The following is a 22443-nucleotide window of genomic DNA, read 5'->3' on the forward strand; positions in this document are numbered from 1 at the left end:
GTACACATCTGACAACAAAACACCTAGCAAATTCTCAAACAAGGTGTGCTTTGCCTTCTCCAGCTTTGCAAGTAGAATGATCGATATTTCAAGCGAATATGTGCCATTATTTTAGTTCTTTCCCCCTTGCCTTATGTTTAAAAGTGCTGTGTTAACATTCACACATTTGTCCATCAATGTGGTGTATTTGTAAAATTGGTTTGGGAGTACAGTTAAAAAAAAATCAGGGAAACCAGCCAGATACTGCCATGCTCATTCAACTCTTGCTTGTGGACACACACACCCGGAGCTGAATCCTGGATATTAATAAATACTTTTGAACGTGTTGAGAATATTTCCAGTGCAGCTCTAGTGTGTGGAAAATGTGTATGTCTTCTGTCCGGACCTATGCATTCACTCCTTGGGTGCTGGACTGCTGTGGCCCTAAAGCTATCTATATGGTCTTGATCATAAGGAGATGTAAAGTGATCCAGCCAAAGTGATCCAGCCAGTAATTGTGATGACTAGGAAGGTATTGGCATCCATTAGAAAAATGACTCCCAGCTGCAGCTATGGCCCAGTTTACACCAACTTTATATACAAACATGACTGAGCTGCTCATGTATGAGGAAACTCACCTCTCCCCTCCCCCTTTTGTTTTGGGGATGTGTGTGAAACAGTTATTTGGATTTCTAAATAGACTCCAGAAGCCATGTGTATTCCTAAAACAGACAATGCACAAGAAAGATGTGAAGAGAAACAAGCCACTATTCTACTGTCAACAGAAAGTACTCAGTGATTAATGTTCTTTTTTTCCATAATGCATACAGCAATCAACAGAGCAAATCAGTGATCACATGAATAACCATGTGGTTCTAAACAGCTGAAAGTTAGCATTGAGAGCTGGGAAATTCAGGGCCCCTTCTCTTAAGCTGCAACAGAGAACATATCTCAAAAGGTTGTGCCATGGCTGATGATTGAAAATCTATTACTGGATGGATTGGTCCAGTTGTATGCAGAGGGGGTTTTTTTTTGTGGCGGTTGCTTCTAATAATGTGTGTCATTGCCATACAAAATATCCATGAGTGGGCTAATCTGCATTGAGTCAAGCCATGAAGTCCATAAAATGAGAATTCAGCAGCAAAGGCAGCCTTGGTCTGATCTTTACAAACAAGGACATTGCAGTGCAATGCATAAATGCTACGCATGTGTTATCTCCTAGCTTTAACGGGCATAGGAAATCTTGGAAGGACCTCAGATAGCATTGTACAGGACTGTATTTTCAGTTGGGGAAACATCACTGAGCTGTGATAAAATATTTAACCCCTGTTTTGAAAACCAGCTGATTCAGTGCCAAAGTTCCTTCTCCATGATTGACTTCTTGGACATTATTGAACTGTGTGATACCAAACCCTAGTGTTGTACCTAAAGAAACAAAATGATGTATGCTAGATAATTCAGACATGATTAGAGATACCATTCTCTATAGCATGCACTCGTATGGTCAGTTTGTGACTGGATTTGCTCATTAGGGCTGAACTTTATCTTAAATAAATCCTCACATTTGCATGTGTTTTAAAATACATGCCATGGGGGGGGGGGTCAGCCAGGAGAAGAAATTGGCGTAGGTGCAGGAGGGCATTAACTCTTTCTACTCACCTCAGTTCAGGTGCAAATTATCTAGCCAAAGCTCAAAAAGAAATTGATTCAGTAAGGGTAAAAATATGCATTTACTTAAAGCCAAACACATTTCGCGTTCTTCAGAGCTCTTTTTCCAGAGATAACTTAATTCAGAGAGATTAAGAATCTCCTGCAATACTTTGACTGTAGTTGGTACCTAAAGTTTTTGCTGAAGTATTCAATCTTCTATTTTCAACATTTCAGTTGCCTTTAAAGTAGTCTGAATCAAATAACTGAATTTAAAAAAAAAAACTGTTCACTTAACTGAAATTATAACAATTTCAGTTATAATTAAGGCTGGTGCATTTCCTCTGGATCAAGAACTGGATCATCAAGGGACTGTATGTAGTACACGTCTCACCTTTCACTCCCAGTGTTAGTTCTCCCCCTATAACTGTTGGATTTCAGTTTCCCCTGCTTTATGTTTCTTCCCAGTTTACTGCTTTTGCCTGTTTTGCTGCTAACACCAATCTCTCAAAAGCTGCACATATATTAAAGGGATATGTTGTTTCTCCATCTCTCAGTGCAATTTTTAAAATTCTGCTGGGTTTATTGTCATTGATATCGTTCAATGAGAGGTGTGGTTACTTCTCGGGGGCATTAGGATTGTCTTAACTTGAATTTGGGTGATACATAGTATGAAGACGTGTCCCAATTCAGTATTTACTATGGAAGACACCGCAGATACAGTGAGGGGGGAAAGTATTTGATCCCCTGCTAAATTTGCCCGTTTGCCCTCTGACGAAGAAATGACCAGTCCATAATTTTAATGGTAGGTTTATTGTAGCTGTGGGAGACAGAAAAACAACAGGAAAACCCCCAGAAACCCAGAAGACAAAAATCAGAGATTGATGTGCATTATAATGAGTGAAATAAGTATTTGATTCCCTATCAACCAGCCAGATGTCAGGCTACCTGGTATCTTCACTGTATGTAATGAGCTGAGATTAGAGGCACCTGCTGTAAGGGAGAGGTCTTACCTGTAATCCCAGCTCGTTACAGTACCTATACAAAAGACACCTCTTGTCAGAAGCAATCAATCCAGCAGATCCCAAAGTAGCCACCATGACCAAAGATCTGTTCAAGGATGTCAGGGACAAGATTGTAGACCTGCACAAGGCTGGACTGGGCTACAAGACTATTGTCAAGCAGCTTGGTGAGAAGGTGACAACAGTTGGTGCAATAATTCGCAAATGGAAGAAATGCAAAATAACTGTCAACCTCCCTCGGTCTGGGGCTCCATGCAAGATCTCATCTCGTGGAGTTGCAATGATCAGCAGAATGGTGATGAAGCAGCCCAGAACTACACGGTGGGAACTTGTCAATGATCTCAGGGCAGCTGGGACCATAGTCACCATGAAAACAGTTGGTGACACACTACGCCGTGAAGGACTGAGATCTTGCAGAGCCCACAAGGTTCCCTTGCTCAAGACAGCACATGTACAGGCCCATCTGCAGTTTGCCAATGTACATTTGAATGACCCAGAAGAGAACTGGGTGAAAGTGTTGTGGTCAGATGAGACCAAAATCAAGCTCTTTGGCATCAACTCAACTTGCCGTGTTTGGAGGAGGAGGAATGCTGCCTATGACCCCAAGAACACCATCCCCACCATCAAACATGGAGGGGGACATATTATGCTTTGGAGGTGTTTTTCTCCTAAGGGGACAGGACACCTTCACCACATTGAAGGGACGAGGGACGGGACCATGTATCATCAAATCTTGGGTGAGCACCTCCTTCCCTCAGCCAGGGCATTGAAAATGGGTCAAGGATGGGTATTCCAGCATGACAGTGACCCAAAACACACGGCCAAGGCAACAAAGGATTGGCTCAAGAAGAAGCACATTAAGGTCCTGGACTGGCCTAGCCAGTCTCCAGACCTTAATCCCATCGAAAATCTGTGGAGGGAGCTGAAGGTTCGAGTAGCTACACATCAGCCTCAAAATCTTACTGACTTGGAGAGGATCTGCAAAGAGGAGTTGGACAAAATACCTCCTGAGATGTGTGCAACCCTGGTGGCCACCTACAAGAAATGTCTGACCTCTGTAATTGCCAACAAGGGTTTTGCCACCAAGTACTAAGTCATCTTTTGCAAAGGGATCATTCCTTATAATGCACATTAATCTCTGACTTTTGTCTTCTGGGTTTCTGGGGGTTTTCCTGTTGTTATTCTGTCTCTCACAGCTACAATAAACCTACCATTAAAATTATGGACTGGTCATTTCTTCGTCAGAAGGCAAATGGGCAAATTTAGCAGGGGATCAAATACTTTCACCGCCCCCCTCACTGTAGCTCCAAATGCTCAGGTTGTGAGTATTTGTCCAATTTGGGGGAAAAGATATAACTTTCTCCCAGGTCAAATAGCTGGTGTTCTGGGGCAAAGGTGAATGTTTGCTTCCCCTATGGTCCTTGTATTGACTTGCATCATTGCATGTTAGAACTGACAGCATTTATTTGCTCTGCATCCTGCTTTAACTCCTAGTCTCTGCTGATGACTCACTGGGCCTGTGAGATAATTTGTTGAGCGTTGATGAGCTGCTCGTTTTCAGCCGTACAATTTTCTCTCCCTGGTATATTTCTTTACTCTTGGAAATGGATAGTATTAAGAGGGCAGACTTCATGTGCCAGGCTCACAATTGTCTCTTAGCCCCTGTTTTTTCAAAAGCTGTGCCCATATTTATATATGGGAAAGACTATGAATAAGGCACCTTTATGTTTGATAAATATAATTTAGGGATTTTTTGGAGGGGAGATGGGAGAAGGAGTGGTAGGAGTTATACCACCACAAGGACATGATCATAAACATATATTTTATTATAACCAGCTACATCCAGTGATGCTGCGTGTAATATTCCATCTGGTGACAGTACGTTGACAGTCTTCAATAATGACTAAAAATAACTTACAATTTTTCTTTGTTAGATGGCACACCAACCAACTGATGAGATTTGACCAGTCTCTCTGGGCATGTTTTGCATGAAAATCATGATTGGATCTCCCAATATTTTTATTTTCACTTCAGAAAGCAGGGGTGGGGGCTTTGAATTTGCTCAGAGCTGTAGCACTTTGGGGGGGGGGAGTGTCTCACACTTTATTCTAATGCTGTACGGTATACCATTCCCAATCAAAATCATTTCTGCAGGGCTAACAGTGGTTTCAGAGATGCTTTTAGATAAGAACAAATGGGTACTGTAAGAAAAATACTATGCAAATGTTGTTGTTTTTTAAAAAAGATAAAGGATCCCGGACAGTTAAGTCCAGTCAAAGGAGACTATGGGTTTGCAGCACTCATCTCGCCTTTCAGGCCGAGGGAGCTGGTGTTTGTCCACAGACAGCTTTCAGGGTCATGTGCCCAGCATGACTAAACCGCTTCTGGCACAACGGATCACCATGATGGAAGCCAGAGCGCACGGAAACGTCTACCTTCCCGCTGCAGCAGTACCTATTTATCTACTTGCACTGGTGTGCTTTCGAACTGCTAGGTTGGCAGGAGCTGGGACAGAGCAACGAGAGCCCAAGAGGCTCAGTGGTTTAGACCACAGTGCCACCTGCATCCCTAAAAAGTACTATGCACCCTTCCTCTGGCACCGTTGGTCAAATCAAATACAGTCCATATGTGTGTGCCAATTCAGGTCAGCTTCCCTAAAGGGCTGTGTGTGTGGTTGGTTGGTAAAAGATATAACTGGATCTCCTACATAAATAATCTTTCATTCTGAGAAGCAGGCAACCATCAAAAAATCTTAGCAATAGGTAAAACCATAGAGTCATAGTTTCATATGCTGAAGGAGGAACTATGTCTGACGGGTCAAAAGTGCTGTTTGTGCTCGTGTATTACCAAGGGGATGGAGGGGGGGACATGCAGTACTATGTTTAAGGGAGCGGTAGCCTCTAGCTTTGTAGATTGGTATGGTAAACAGCTTTAGTTATTGAAGCAGAAATCCTTAATAAATACTTGTAAAGGTTAATGTGTGGTAGAACTGTAACAGTATTAGCTTGATGGTTCAAAACTAGACTAATACCCTTTACAAGTTGGCTTTGAAGGAAACATTGCCGTATGAGGTGCTCCTGTTCAGTGTCCCGGCCAGTCAGCAGTGTCTTTACACAATACTCCATCCCCTCTGGTTTTTAGCACTTCTCTTTCCTTTCCTTCCTGGTCAGCATTGCGTACCCTCTGAGCATGCTCACTATGGGGGGAGGTCTGCTTAGGGGGATCTGTTTTCTAAGTTTATCTAATTTGTTTTTTGTTTACTCAAGCATTCAGATACATCCTTATTGCCCATGGGTGGTATAATCAAATTGAAATTACCTAGTTAATGCAAGTACCCATGTCATATGCATATGAAAAATAAAAGCCAACAACAAATTTGCTGAAAATAATTTGAAATGGGACCAGCGGGACTTAATGGATTCTTAAATCCATTCTTTCTTCCATCATGGAAGCCAAAGTAGCATACATTTAGAGGAGGCATGCGATGCAACTGCTATGCAACAGTTTGTGTTGAGATATCTAGCTCTCTGCTACTTGATTTCTAAAAAAGCTCTTAGCCATTATTAACATAGTCTGATTGTTAGTGCAAATACGTAGCTGGCATGGAACAACAATATTCTAACTGAAGTCACACTGAGAGCTGCCTGCATTGTCCCCAAGCCTCTTGGGCAGTGCCACTCAAGGCTGTTGCCATCCTGGAACAAGGTTTAAGAGCAATGGAGAGTGGTCACAGGTCATCAACAACAAACCATAGTATTATGCATTACAGTGGTACCTCAGGTTACATACGCTTCAGGTTACATACACTTCAAGTTGCAGACTCCGCTAACCCAGAAATAGTGCTTCAGGTGGCGCGGTGGCAGCAGGAGGCCCCATTAGCTAAAGTGGTGCTTCAGGTTAAGAACAGTTTTAGGTTAAGAATGGACCTCCGGAACGAATTAAGAGCTTAACCCGAGGTACCACTGTACTAGCTTTGTAGTAATATACACTCAGAATTATACTGAATTATACTGTAAGAACTGCTGTGGATCTCTTGCCATTGCATATTTTTTTAAATAGAACTGCCATAATTACAGGTCTTGATCTGAGTCACCTCAAAGGAGGAGCTGCCTCTGAACATGAGCAGAATGTGTTTTACCATTGATTACTATAGTATTCTGCTGCCTGTCAGGAATTGAGGCCTGGCCTCTTAAGTCAGCAAATAGAGCAAATTGTCAGTACACATTGGAAACCAAAAGTTACTAAACAGCATAGTTACACTGATCTTTCGTTTTGTTTCTCTGCAGTTACCAATTACAATAACGTCGTAGAAACAAATTCTGATTCAGATGACGAAGACAAATTGCACATTGTTGAAGAGGAAAGTATACCAGATGCAGCAGATTGTGATAACAGCGTGCCAGATGATGACTTGCCAAAAGACCATGCAGTATTACCAGAACGCAGTGAAAGAGAAGGAAGTGCAAACAGTTGCTGGGAAGATGAAGGTATGTGTCATCATCAGTGTCTCTACCTAAAAAGACCTTGCAAACATATATATTAATGTTATAATATATTATATTAATGCAATATATTAACTTTTTACAAAATTGCACAGCACTGAAATGACTATATTCTGCATAAAAATGAAACAAAGGGGAACAGTTGTTGACTGCTAGCTCAAATAACAGTTATTTTTGGCCCTGATTCAGGTAGATCATCTCCCCCACCCTATTTTACCTAGTGCTGATAGAGTTCCTGCTTCATACAAGAAGTTACCTGTATGGCAGAGAGAAGAGACTTGTGCCACTCATTCTACCATGTAAATGAAGTGCCCACACCCATTGACTTGTGAGCTGGGGTTGGCTTAATAGTACCAGTTGTGTTCCGAAGTAGCAGGATTAATAAAGTTTTCAGGTTTTTTTCTGTGGGACAACCAGCCTTATATGACCAACATGCTTTAAGTTTAATTAATACATAAAGGTGTTAATACCATAGAATAAGCTGTCCTGCCAGGCTTAGCAGCATCACTGCCGCTTACCTTAGGGGGAAATAGGCAATTAAGCTTATTGTTCTCTCTCAGTGTACCTGATGAACTCACCATGTGAAGATGTCTAAGCTGGTTGTTCTGGCTTAGCCACATGGCTTTCACAAGCCGCTCTTCAGTTCCTATAACAATAATTTAGGAACTTTCACCATTGTAATTAAGTCAAGTTTTACTTCCTGTGCTACTTTTTTTCAATGTTGTATGGAAAAGCACATGTTGAAGAGTTTGTAAGTAAACAAATGTTTAACTTACTGGACTTTTGGTCTTTTGCTTTGCTGGGAGAAGAGGGACGTTTTGGAACTCACCACAGCATATTTTTAAGGTCTATCTCCACACTTTACTTTGCTGCATGTTTTGTGATTTTAAATCTCTGCAGGGCTTCTCTCACCAAAGAGTACTTGCCCCCAAATCTGGATTTTGGAATCTAAGGAATTCTCCTTTCTATATACCTATTTTTTACTTACGCCAACACCTTCCTCCTTGGTTTTGAAAACAGGTGTCTGAGCAAAATCTGTCCACTGTTCAAATTTGGTTGCTTTCAATTAAGTATTACTTCATTCTACAGTTTCTTTCATTAAAAGCCCTATGTGTCTTTCTGTAGACATTTTTTGCTTTCATATGCCCCTTATCATGAGTTTAATTTGTCAGGTTGCATGGAATTTTGCTCACATGAAAATGTGTGTAGCCTTAATCACTATTTACTTGGGCTCAAAAGCTTCTTGGTCCTTGCCAGTTCACTGGGATGTTGCAGTAGGGATTTGCTAGATCTTGAGACTCAAGTTTTTCTGTTTCCTCAGCTTGTTACTCTGACACCCACCAGTAATGATCAGACATAAGAACTTATTATGCTCCTAGGATCTTTGCCTTTATTCCCCACCTAACCAGCCATGGAGTTCTTTTTCAATGGGATGCCAAGTTGCCATGGGCATGGGCATGGGCTGTGTCTTTTCTGGTTTATGAAATCTAAAATTATTGACAAAGCTGGGAGTGTTTAGGGGGGTCTAAATGCATTTTCTTCTGCATTTAAGTCGTGTTCATGTTGTTCAGATCTTGACTACCTTGTTGATTTTTTCGCCCAGCACAACGAGGTCTTCTTTGGTACTTAAAGAAACATGAAGGCCAACTATGTTCAAGATCTTTTATCACTATTATAACCATTTAACTTTTGCAGAGTTAGATATCAATCTCTGCAAGCCTGCTGACCATTCTGTTTGTTTGCTTCAGCAGTATTGAATTCTGACTTCCACAAACTCCTTAAGATTCCTTTCCTAAATGCTTTTTTCTGTTCCAGCAGAGGAAATGAGCAATTTTTAATTGCTTTGCAACAGGAAGACACTCACGTGCCTCTATGAAGTAACCTTTTTTGTGATGATACTACAAAAAGATAGCTAGAGTACATGTTGTTGGTTTCAATTAGTCTGTCACTTCTGTTAGATCTCAATGCACTCTCCCAACTTTACTACCAGAGAATGCCAATCAGAAAAAGTAATTCACTCCTAGAATTCTATTCTTGTGATAAATTTCTCTAAGCCCATGCCTTTACTCTCTCAGCTTCTCACATCATCACCCCAGTTGAATAAATTTTGTATCATATGGAATACTTAAAATATTTGGTGTTACAGACGTTTCACCTCTCTTCTGAAGAAACAGGAAAAGCATTAGATCTGAGTACCATAGGTCAAGGCTTTGAAGTTCCTTGAACTACCTTCTGTGGAATAAAGCAACAACCCAGTCTCTTGTTATATGACATTTCTCAGTTTTAAGAAATGGACAGCTAGATTGAAGGATTGCAATTTTTCTTTTGCTACTACATATTTCTAGTTTTAATTTTTGAAATCTGGTTTATCTGCAGGAGGGGTAACAGGAGGAAGCATGAGATGATAGATCATAGATAGATAGATAGATAGATAGATAGATAGATAGATAGATAGATGATAGATAGATAGATAGATGATTAGATAGATAGATAGATAGATAGATAGATGATAGATAGATAGATAGATAGATAGATAGATAGATAGATAGATTAGATAGATAGATAGATAGATAGATAGATAGATAGATAGATAGATAGATAGATAGATAGATAGATAGATGATGATAGATAGATAGATAGATAGATAGATGATAGATAGATAGATAGATAGATAGATAGATAGATAGATAGATAGATAGATAGATAGATATAGATAGATGATAGATAGATAATAGATAGATGATAGATATCTGAGGTAAACATTTGGTTTGCACATAATAAATTAGCTTAAATCTATCACTTGGGAATAGTCTGATGACCTATCTGCACATCTCTGTATTTGTACTTGTGTGACTAAAGCAATACTTAACTAAAGTTTGCTGCTTGAAAGGTTGTGTGTGCTTGTTAGGTCATCCGTAAAGAAGGTAGAACTTCTTAAATGAAGTAGAGTATACCCAAGAATAATTCACATTCTCCAGGGTCATGTTCACATTTGAATTTAAACCTAATTTTATTTCCAGGGCTAAGTTAGAGCTATTTACAGAGGCATGTTGTGAATTCTTTAGGAGGAATCTTCTAAATGGCATCAGCTGCAAGCCCAAGGTCTTTCCTACAGATCCTAGCACAGTTTTCTAGACACTTTCTAAACTCATACACACAGTATAAATAGTGGGGCAGTGTCTCATGCAATTGAAGGCCATGCTTTGATAGCACACATGGAATCTCCTGTGTATGTAGATTCTGTTTTGGCCATCAACTTCCAAATCCACTATCAATATTTTAAGAAAGAAACGTTACAGAAATGAAAGCTGGCCAAAGTTATCAAGGCCCTGATAACATCTAGATGGATAACTTCAGTGCACCAAGGTTGCCTTTCAAGATTATTCAAAATATAGCAGCAAGCCTGTTAATTAGTACTGACAGAAGAGAATTAATATATCACTATATTTATTGATTTTGCATTTGCAACCCACCCTACACCATGTGGTCTCAGGGCAAGTTACATATGGCTCAGTACAACAAGCTAACCGTGTAAGACATAAACATTACAAGTCCATAAATTAAACCTAATCAACAGTAGGCAGAAACAGCACTGTAGTTGGATGCCAGGAAAGCATAATGCGGTTTGTGCAGGCTTTTAATGGGGTTTAATACCCCTTGTTCAAATTTTCTGCTTATATTTTTAAAATAGATATGAAACTGTTTTTTAAAATGATCCACAATTCTTCTAAAATTTGTTCGAATTTTGTTTGCTGATATTGGATTGTTGGATTTATATATATATATATATATATATATATATATATATATATATATATATATATATATATATATATATCTGTCTCTATACAGTTTTATTTATATTGGGAACTCCACCAGAAATTACCTTTGACAAGTGAGATATAAATAAATACAGTTTGTACCCAGCTAAGTCATATTTAGAGTAGACCCACTGAACCAACAATCTTGTATGTCTAAGTATGCCTTGGTTGGATGCAGCTTAGCAGTCAATACAAGACTGGTATATAGCAGAATAAGTGATTGGAAAATGCATCATCTGTTTGCTGCTTTTGCTTAGTAGCAACATTGCATAGTACTTTCATTTCTGTACTGTACTTAACTCTTACAAGAACGTTAATCAGGGCTAGTAAATCTATTGATAAACATTCTGATTACATGTTCTAATTTTATACTATTATGCCACATTTGCCTTTAGTTTTAGGATTCAAACTCCTAAGTTCTTTTTTACTACTATAGTAAATAAACATATTGTTCCTTGAATTTGGACACTGGAGAGAGTTTCTAACATGTACTGTTGTTAATATGCTCAGAGCATTTTTACACAACATACATCTTATTTATGCAAAAGAGGCAACCATGATTAAATATGCAGCAGAATGTCTTATCCATGTTCAAATAACATAATTGTCTGGGCTTCCCAAATCTGCAGAGCGAGGGTCCCTTCCAACTGGACTTTGGCAGGAGGCACCAGAAATTGTACCTTTTGCAATAGCCCGGTGAGAGAGAGTAGCTAGAAAGTGAACCAAGACTTTTGAATTCCAGCTTGTTGCTGTAGTCTGCTTTCTGTTGTGTAACTGAAAATTTTTGCTGACCGTGGTGCTGGTGTCTGAGGGTGTGCATTTCTCTGGTGGCAAGAGACAAAAAGGTGTTTTAAGCAAATGAGGGTTTCTGGATTATGTAAAGTTCTAAGCTTCTCTTCTTGTCCTATTTTAGCTAGTAAAGAAGCAAAGGAAATCCTGGGGCCTGAAGCTCAAGCAGATGAATCTGGATGTACAGGTATTTGTCACCAAATTCCTTCATTTGTGTTTGTGGTACTTAGCATATCATTGAGGTTTACATAACAGTGCGTGTTCTTGAGGAAGGCTATTATTTGTCTTCCTCTGCCACCCCTCACCCTTTTGGTCTGTCTGTCTGCACATGAAGCCTGAAGTATGACTAGTGAAGATGACTGGCTTAGACTCCCATTAGAGCCGTTTTGAGGTGTTGCTAGTAAATTATGCAGAGCAATCCCTTCCACTGACTGCAGTGCCTCCACAGCCTCTTAGCTGCTTTTTGGTTCAGGGAACAAGAGCAATGGATGAACAATTTACTTCTGGTCTGTTGCAAGATCACAACAGAGCATTATGACGGGTCCCAGCTGAGGTAATACTATTAGCCATAATACCTTAATATTACATTTTATGCTTAACAATGTATGTAAAATGAGCTTATATATAATAAGCCACAATATGCCAAGGATGCTTTATTTACTGTAGTTGCCTTATTTTAATTGTATGGAAAATAATGATTCTTCGCATGGGGTTTTAAATTGGCACTATATCCCAACTCTGGGTGAGCAACGTACACCTCTGTAGGGCGTGTTGTCTCCCATAATTATTATTCATACTGCAAGCTCTTGTTAATATTCTGGGGATATAGAGATGTATTTGAAAATGCAATTACCGAAGTGTTAAAAGGATAAAAAAAATAAGGAAGTAAGCAAAAAGAAACAGAAATTTCTCTACCACAATACAAACTCCTACACATGCTGTACTTCCCATACTTAGCTATGAAAAGGAAGTGCTGCATGCATGAATATACATTTTGTACTGTGATGCCAAAGAGTGCATTTTAAATAGACTCTATACAGGTAATTGGAGCTGCTGGATTGTTGCTGTTTCTTCCAGTGCTCTAAACTGAGGATTTCAAAGATTGAAAAAGTGAGGTTAGCCATTTTTGAAAAGGCAAGGGGGGCGTGTGTATGCAACATGTCTTTTTAGCGTCTTTCATGGGTGTGTTTGTTTTTTACAGTTTTGTTTCTCTTCCTGCTTTTTCAAAGAAGAGTTTAAAAATAAACCAGCCAGTAGCTGCAATATTTAAAATTAACAATACACCCAGAAGTCAGAATTAAAATCAACATTCTACAGCCTGGCAGAACAAAAATCTATTTACCATTGTTCTAACAATCCTTATGGATTGTATCTTGCAGGCTTTCTTTCAGAAGGGAGTTTTCTAAGCAGTGTGCTAGGACAGAAAAAAAACCATGGGCCTAATCCCGGGTGGAGAGGGCCCACGGAGAAGGAGGTAGTCCTCTTTTAGATCAGGAGGCATATGGAGTAAGACTTGCCAAATTAGCTCAGGATGCAGAGAGTGTAGAGGTTTAAATGCAAATCACTTAATAATATCATGAACTCCAGTTTGCGAGTTGCATGAACTATTTCTACACTGCTAAGGTCTTCTCTTCTATAACTGAGTCCTGGGGCAAAGATTTGTATAGGAGCCGGAGGCCTGCATTAAAGGGAAGGTAAGCAGGGAATGAGATATCAAGAAGGTAGTGATGAGTGAAACACCAGGGGCTTTCCTCTGGCATGTTGGGATTTTTCTATGTTCTCATGAAAAATCCCAAGAGTTCAGAAAGATGTCACCAAACCACCACCAGTTACAGTGGTACCTCGGGTTAAGTACTTAATTCGTTCCAGAGGTCCGTTCTTAACCTGAAACTGTTCTTAACCTGAAGCACCACTTTAGCTTAAGGGGCCTCCCGCTGCTGCTGTACCACCGGAGCACAATTTCTGTTCTCATCCTGAAGCAAAGTTATTAACCTGGTGCACTATTTCTGGGTTAGTGGAGTCTGTAACCAGAAGCGTATGTAACCTGAAGCGTATGTAACCCGAGGTACCACTGTACTACGTTCCTGTAAGTTTCAAAGCTATTGCTGTTGGCAGTGGTTTGGAAGCAGTGGCATCACAGGAAGCAAAAGGGAGCCCTTTTCCCCCAGCCTCCCTCCATCATTTTCAGCTGCACAGACTTAAGACATTCTATGGCTAGGAACATGGCTAGTTCCCTTCAAGAACTCCTATATGGCATTGTAGTTCTCTTCAAGAGCTGCTGCAGCTACCATAATGCTGCTTCAAGCCTTGTCAGTATTTTAAATGAAGTGACCAAAAAGGGAGAAATAAAGAGTTATTTGTTCCAGCATGCAGACTTTGGCCCAGACTTTTATATCATTGTCCACATGTTTTCAAGCTTCTCTCCATAGTTATGAAGGCTGTGACATGTCTCTCCTTTAAAAATGAAAGCCGAATTCTAATATCTGTTACTGAAATTCTCTCATTCTTCACAAATTGTCTTTTACTTCTAGTAAAAGAAGATGAATGTGATTCTGATGCAGAAAATGAACAAAATCATGACCCTAATGTTGAAGAATTTCTGCAACAAGACGATACAGCAGTTATCTACCCTGAAGCACCTGAGGAGGATCAAAGACAAGGAACACCAGAAGCCAGTGGCCAGGATGAAAATGGTTAATATTACTTCTGTTTTCTATAATTTGTAAAATGGGGTTATTGGAAGCAAGTGCTGTATACATTGGCTTCCATTTTGAAATAGAAAGTATGAATGATGGCATTTCCACAGAAAAAAACCATAGGCTTTAAAATGCAGCCAAAATCCAAAATATAACCTTTGTGTTAAAATTTTATTTATCATTAGGATATCCTGTGTGTGTCTCATATTCTCCATATATTAATACTTTTATAATTCAAATCTGATTTACTTACTAGTCATTAGGGTTAAGCACATAGATTCTTTCTTCTAAGTCCATGTGCTAAATGCCACTGTAACTGACATATATTTACAGGGGCAGGACTGGTCCTCTCAGTCATTATTGTTGAAATGTTTGTGCCAGTATTGTGCAGGGTGTAAGAAACTGCATGGTTTCAATAGGGAGCATGGACTTAAAAGCAGTGGTGGAAAGAGTAACAGTTGCATAGGGCAGAATAAGGTGGAAGTGGCCCTACAAGCCGATGCTGGTGAGAAGGATCTTTGCTGAAAAGTAGGAATTGAAAGAGCAATACCCAATGTGGAAAATAGAACAGCCTCTCTCTCCCATTTGCACTTCCTCTTTCCCCCTTTTTCATGTCCTTCTTAAAACCAAAGCATATGCAATACCGGAGGACCTTAAATTTTTTATTTTAACTGCAGCCACAGGAAGGCATCCAAAGTTAAATAGACTGTGGCACTGGGAGGGAGTATTTACCCACACCATTTTCTTGACTGAACTTTTTAAAGAAAGAAAACACACACACATACACAGTGCAGCAGCTTCAGGGAGTTATGAGAGCAGGTAACCCCTGTATTTTAAAGGGCAGGCAGAAGACGAGCCCTAATCACCCCACTGAAGACGCACACACACAAATCCACCCATCCCAAACAACCACCAAGGAAAAAGCAAAACACACACCCCGATCCTCCAAACTTACAAGTCAGTGGTAGGGTCCCTCTTCTTTTTCTTTCCTGAAAGCGTTTCTGCTGGTGTCCGCAAGCTGAAGCATGGACTCTTCCTTTCCTATGAAAATGTGTCTGGCTCTACCTAGGGCTCTGGGGCATTTTGAGGAAAAGGAAGGGAAGAGCGTTGGGCAGGTGGAGGCCTGCTCTTCTCTGTCTAGCACATTGAAAGATGCAGAGGGACTCAGCCACCATGAATGATGTCTGAAGGCATTGTGATGCCCAAGGCTACTGTATTGGGTGCTCCAGGGCTAAATACTTCCTCAGATGCCACTGTTCTGATCAAAATCAGAGCTCCCTGTCCCCATGGATTCTTTTAAGGGCTGGGGACTGGGGACGTCCAATAATCTGATCTCAGATTTCCACCATGTCTGATTGTAATCCTGTGGATAAGGTCCTTGCCAAACTACACTTTATGGTGTCCAATATACAGGTCATTCCATATCAAGTGATCCAACTTTTTTACCTCATGTCATCCAGTTTTCTCAATATTTTGTACACTTGTTGAATGATCAAAACTAAGTTTAAATGGAAAATTTTAATTTTTCATCTCATCCTGTTTTTGAATTCAATTTTTTGAAATTTCAAACCCTCATAAGTAAAAAATGGGGTGAGATGAAAAATTAAAAACTTTGATTTAAATTTAGTTTTGATCATTCAACAACTGTACCCAATATTAAGAAAATTGGATGACATGAAGTAAAAAAGTTGGATCACTTGATATGGAATGAACCATATATTAAATGCTTTTGAAATTTTATGTGATGTTAATTTACAGCAGTAAATTCCAAATTAATAGGAAGTGCCTTTTTATGGCACTCCATAAAAAAAACCTTAGTATTAACCACTGTGAAATGTCTTCAGAATAAAACTACGTTTTAAAGGGTTGGCTAGCTTTACTAGTATTAGTAGCCAGTTTGTATTCTTTTATAAAGAAATTAGAAGTGTTTGGTAAAACCCCCACAAAGTTATTGTGAGTTAGCCCTGATCAAAATATGAAAACGAACAGTTGAAGAGCTATGGTGAGTGACTTGGAAGCTTTTAATCAGTTTTAAAAGGAACTCAGAGTGATCCTGTACCCATGTACCTGTGAGTAAGTATCACTAAAGTAATTAGGACTTCTAACTGGATATGTACAAAATGGCATTTGTGCTATAGTAGGGTATGTGTCAGTGTGGGTGTAGAATTTCCTTTCCCATTGCTATTGGGTCATTTCACCATTCATTAAGGCTATCCTAAGAAATTCAGAACTTGTTAGATATCTATTTACAATTTGTATCTTACAATTTGTAAGAGTCAGGGCAGTGCAGGCAGGCATCCACCTACACAACAGGGCTTTTCCCTCCCCCTGTGCAGTCCCAAATCTGCTCTTCAGGTTGGGGTGTATGTTGAACTGGAGGGAGGGGAGAAAAAACAAGAGTCCCATTGTGCAAGTGGATTTTCAGGTGAACAGTTTTGGATGTTGCCCTAAATGTACTGATTCATTTGTTTATACACTATGCTGCAGTAATTAGCCCCTTAAAATGTTTCCTTATTCTTCTTCAGGCACGCCAGATGCATTTTCCCAGCTGCTTACATGCCCTTACTGTGATAGAGGGTACAAACGCTTTACCTCTCTGAAAGAACACATTAAATATCGCCATGAAAAAAATGAAGATAACTTTAGTTGCTCCTTATGCAGTTACACGTTTGCATATAGAACACAACTTGAACGCCATATGACATCACATAAATCAGGAAGAGATCAAGTAAGTGATAAAGTTCATATCCAATGCACTGTTTGAAACTTAAACAATTTTGGTATTGTGTGCATTTGAGTATACTTGCATATACAAGTGTGTTTAGACTATTCTTGCCTTGATATATATTCAACAATGTGCTATTAGTATAACAGGAGCAATGTGATGTTGTGCTCTTCTGATAGTTCTATCAATGTAAAAATTTCAGCTTGCCCAATGGGACGGTCTCCTTTTCTGTCCCTATGCACTGTTGTGGTGTTTCTCCATATCCCCAGAGCCAACTGGGGAGCAACACAAAGGAAGGAAAGCAGGGAGTCCTGTTGCCCTATAGCAGGACCCATTGTACTGCCTCCCGTTAACACACCTACTTAGTTGAATCCAGACTATAACAGCTTTTAGCAAAGCTTGTTTACCAGAGTGTTTTGTATTCGCTGCATGGTTTTATTAGAATCCTTAGGTGAAAATAACACTAATATATTAGGTTTATTTTCTCTTGCTCATTTCTGGATTCTGTTGCTGAACAAAAGCCTCAGGGCTTCGTATAGAGAATTATCGGCATACTAGTCACAGATAACAAGAGAGAGCAGGTGATGTGATAACTTTTGTTAAACCAAGTTCTGTAGGGGAAAGGTGTTGATAGTTACAGAAGGGAAAGACTTACAGAAACACTGATAAAGCTGTGAAATAATACCACCCATGATGTAGGGAAGTGAAGCACGTTGTAAAACTAAAATCATGAGAGATGAGTAACCTGGGGCCATCGCTGCTCCTGACACCATGCAGATGCCACTACAGCAATTGCACGAGTGATTGCAGATTGTTGTATAGATATCACACCTCAGAGATGTTCTGGCAGGCAGCCAATATACAAACAATACACAGTGTCTTGCAAATAATATGGTCAGCCGCCAACACCTGGTCAACATAAAATAGATAATATTTTTTATTTATTAAAAGATGAATATCTGTTTTTCAGAGCAACCCCCCACCCTCCCAAGGCTACTGTGCTGCATTCTAACATTTCTACTGGACATTTCCCCTCTTAAGACTAATGGTTTAGGGCAACCGCATAATATGTTTAAGAAAAACAGTAACTTGTGGCAAGAAAATTCAAACTTTGTGGCAGAATACTGTCAGCTGCCCTGTGATCCTCAGATGAATGGCAGTAAATATTTAGTAAATTAAATAGATAAATAAATAAACTACTCATTTTTATTGCTTCAGTGTGGTTTGTTCTACGTTTGGAAGCAACCAAAATATGTGAACTTTGCATATTTCTTAGATGGGTTTGTGGTTAGTAACTTCTGCTTCAAATATCATATTTACATAAACAGGAATATACATATATTTCTATAAATATTTGTATATATTCCTAAAGATAGATGATGATAGATAGATATAGATATAGATATAGATATAGATAGATGATAGATAGATAGATAGATAGATAGATAGATAGATAGATAGATAGATAGATGATAGATAGATAGATAGATAGATGATAGATAGATAGATAGATAGATAGATAGATAGATAGATAGATAGATAGATAGATAGATATAGATGATAGATAGATGATAGATGATAGATAGATAGATAGATAGATAGATAGATAGATAGATAGATAGATAGATAGATAATAGATAGATAGATAGATATTCTTATTGGTTGCACATTTGTAACATAGCTTCACTTGCATTTTCCTGATTCATAAAGTAGGTGTTCCAAAATTTCTTCCAAGTCCATTATTCTTGACATTGGAAGCCTGACAAAATGCTTTCTTGTCATGAATCTCTGACAAAGGGATCCCAAGAAGCCTTTTCAAGAACGTGGCATTCTAACAAGGGTGACTTGCCAAGAATGACTTTGCTATTTATTATGATTCCTCCTCATTTATTTATAGCAATGCCCAGTAAGAGTTGGAATGTATATATGAAATACAACTGAGTTGCTAAATCACTTATAAGTTATGAGGCTTTATCGTCTAGAAGCCAGCCTGCATTTTATCTGCAATTTGCAGAATTACTGTATTGCTTATTTACATTGCATGGCCTGCCGAGAGCTCCTGTTTGGGGACTGAGTACCAGATATATACCGTATTTTTTGCTCTATAAAACGCACTTTTTCCCTCCTAAAAAGTAAGGGGAAATTTGTGTGCATCTTATGGAGCGAATGCAGGCTGCACAGCTATCACAGAAGCCAGAACAGCAAGAGGGATTGCTGCTTTCACTACGCAGCAATCCCTCTTGCTCTTCTGGCTTCTGAGATTCAGAATTTTTTTTTTCTTGTTTTCCTCCTCCAAAAACTAGGTGCGTCTTGTGGTCTGGTGCGTCTTATAGAGCGAAAAATATGGTATATGCAGCCATTGTGACTTGTGTGAGTCAAAATGATTTGGGACATGAAAACAAGTCTTCCATGTCTACGTTGTTCACATGGTGCAGAGGCCTCCCTGGGTGCTCTGCCTTATATATTGTTAACTCAGTGGCAGCTTCAATGCGCTCCAGGTGTGATCACCTGGAGACCACTATGTATAAAGTGGCCCTCAGCATGGAAGAAATGTGCACAGGTGGAACAGCTACCTAGAGACCAGAAACACTGCTTCTCATTAGCTCCAAGTTCTTTTTGCAAACGTTTTCCCTGTCTAAAAAGTATAAGAGTGGTCTTATAAAAAGTATAAGGACAGCATGTCTCTTCCATGCCCTTAAGAATTTAAGTTTCATAGTCACAACAGTGTTTGATTTAGTATTGGGCAAAATGTCTTTCACACACACACACACTATTTTGTTCTTGGGCTCGATTTGGGAGTGGCAATGTGTTGAGGTGGGGCAGATTTACTGCTGCTGGTGATTCCTGGTTCTCTTGGGCATCCCATAGTACTCCAGAAGGAAGATGTCTGAAGCCACAAGAAGTCAGAGTGAGAGTTATACTTCCTGTCCTCACTCTGCAGTCTTATGAGTTTATACAGAAAAATGCCACCCAGCAACACCTGAAAATGTGATTGTCCTCATGGGCAGGACCATAAATTGAGTGGTGAATTGAGCAAAGGGAGGGGGCAGTGGAGTTGTTTTCTTGCACACATACCCCAAACCCTAACTTTTGGGCTGAAAGGTTTCTTTTAAAACAACTTTTGGACTCAGCAGAGGCCTCTTTGTAGGATATACATAATGCCCTATTGGGCATATAGAGCATTTGTAGGCCTGATTGATTGATTGATGAGCACTATCTGTTTGAACCATTAATTTGCTTAATGGCCCTTGGCAAGTCCAGATCCCAGTCTCAATTAATTATACAACTGGGGGGATTATTATTATTATTATTATTATTAATAATAATAATAATAATAATACCTTGCCCATCTGGCTGGGTTTCCCCAGCCACTCTGGGCGGCTTCCAACAAAATATTAAAAATAAATCATCAAACATTAAAAACTTCACTAAACAGGGCTGCCTTCAGATGTCTTCTAAAAGTCGGATATTTGTTTGTTTACTTGACATCTGATGGGAGGGTGTTCCACAGGGCGGGCGCCACTAACAAGAAGGCCCTCTGCCTGGTTCCCTGTAACCTCACTTCTCGCAGGGAGGGAACCACCAGAAGGCCCTTGGAGCTGGACCTCGGTGTCCGGGTTGAACGATGGGGGTGGAGACGCTCCTTCAGGTATACTGGGCCGAGGCCGTATATAGAACAATTCACCTCACTTATTATTATCATGCTTTTGATGTCTTACTGCCTTTAACACAAAGTTGATCCATCTGTTGTGTGTAGTTAGTAAACAGCCAGTTTATTTTAATTATTTATAACTGCCTGCAATATATCATGGATTTTCTCTGCCTCCTTGTATCTGTTAGGGGATCCATAGCTGTGGGTCACAATTTCAAATCAGGAACCTTCACTTGTTTCTTCTCTGTTGGAAAGCTGCACTGGAGAGTCTGCCATGCGAACTGCTGTTCCAGTCCTGTTCCATTAAAGATAATGGGGGAGATTTCACTGCAAAACTTTAAAAAATGCCTAATTCAGATGAGCATTTATAGGGATACAAAAATCCATAAATAAGCACTGTTAAGTTCAATGGGGAAATTAATCACAAGCTTTGAATCTATGTCCCCAAATTAATGGGGCTTTAAAAGACTGGCTTGTGATTCAATAAATTAGGACTAGTATATAACCTAGTAAAATAGTACATTTGCACAATTTTTTTTGTGTTTCTTGATAACATGTTTGCTATGGACTGCATTTCTTTTTATTAAAGCAAATTCACCCCAATAACAAGACAATTCTGCATATTGCCCTGTACATTCACTTCAATGCCAGGTATGGGCTGTTTTTTCTAATATTGCAGTGAGCTGAGCAGCCCTTTCTTGTTTTGTTCCATTTCATAGAAGTGTTTTCCCTGGATCCCTTGTTGGTGCAATGAATTACAGTAGATGGGGGGCAAAATGTTTCCACTTCATTGGCAGAAATGCACGTATTTTCTCAAACCTACCAGCCTTGTGGGATACTATTTTGAGTAGTCATGAATGAGCATATGCAGCTTCTACCAAATGCAGACTGGAGCCCTGGGCACCTTTGAATTGTGGAAGCTTGACTTGAGCAGCTCAGATCAAAGTGAAGTACAGTATAAATATATACAGTGGTGCCCCGCAAGACGAACGCCTCGCAAGACGAAAAACCCGCTAGACGAAAGGGTTTTCTGTTTTGGAGGCGCTTCGCAAAACGAATTCCCCTATGGGGTTGCTTCGCAAGACAAAAAAAATCTTGCATCCCCCCGCGGGTTTTTTCCGCTTTTTTCACCCTTTTCTTAAGCCGCTAAGCCGCTTATCAGCTGTTCCGCTGATAAGCCGCTTAACAGCTGATCGCTGGAAGCCGCTTGACAGCTGTAGCGCTAATCCGCTAAGCTGTCAATGGGCTTGCTTCGCAAGACAAAAAAACCGCTATACGAAGAGCCTCACGGAACGGATTAATTTCGTCTTGCGAGGCACCACTGTACAGTATAAAGGTTGAAAGCTGCTTGAGACATCTTTTTTTATTTCCAGAAAGTTTCTCGAGTATCAAGGTAGACAAGGATTTCTGGAATCTTAACTCTTATGTAACTTTGAACTTAGCTGAATCCAATTAGTGTGTGCTTAATAAAAACATTTTAAATGCAGGAAAGAACAAATTTTCCACTGAATGGTAAAAATATTATCTACTACAAAGACAACTCTTGCATAAATATCTCAATTCCATGTCTTATCTGTTGAGTCCTAAAAAATAAGTAGGCCTGAAGGGCT

The 22443-nt window shown here is 39.6% G+C and overlaps 1 protein-coding gene across 2 annotated transcripts in view; it reads left to right on the forward strand.

Moving 5' to 3' along the window:
* Positions 1-22443, forward strand: part of ZEB1 (zinc finger E-box binding homeobox 1) — a 74299-nt gene that overhangs the window by 42647 nt on the left and 9209 nt on the right. For both annotated transcript variants that reach the window (XM_081931530.1, XM_081931531.1), the window contains exons 2-5: positions 6935-7135; positions 11885-11947; positions 14292-14453; positions 16982-17184. In XM_081931530.1, coding sequence (XP_081787656.1) covers positions 6935-7135; positions 11885-11947; positions 14292-14453; positions 16982-17184 — 629 coding nt within the window. The remainder of the gene's footprint in view (positions 1-6934; positions 7136-11884; positions 11948-14291; positions 14454-16981; positions 17185-22443) is intronic.

The sequence above is a fragment of the Podarcis melisellensis genome (genome assembly GCF_964234715.1).
Source record: "Podarcis melisellensis genome assembly, chromosome: 12".
Taxonomy (NCBI): domain Eukaryota; kingdom Metazoa; phylum Chordata; class Lepidosauria; order Squamata; family Lacertidae; genus Podarcis; species Podarcis melisellensis.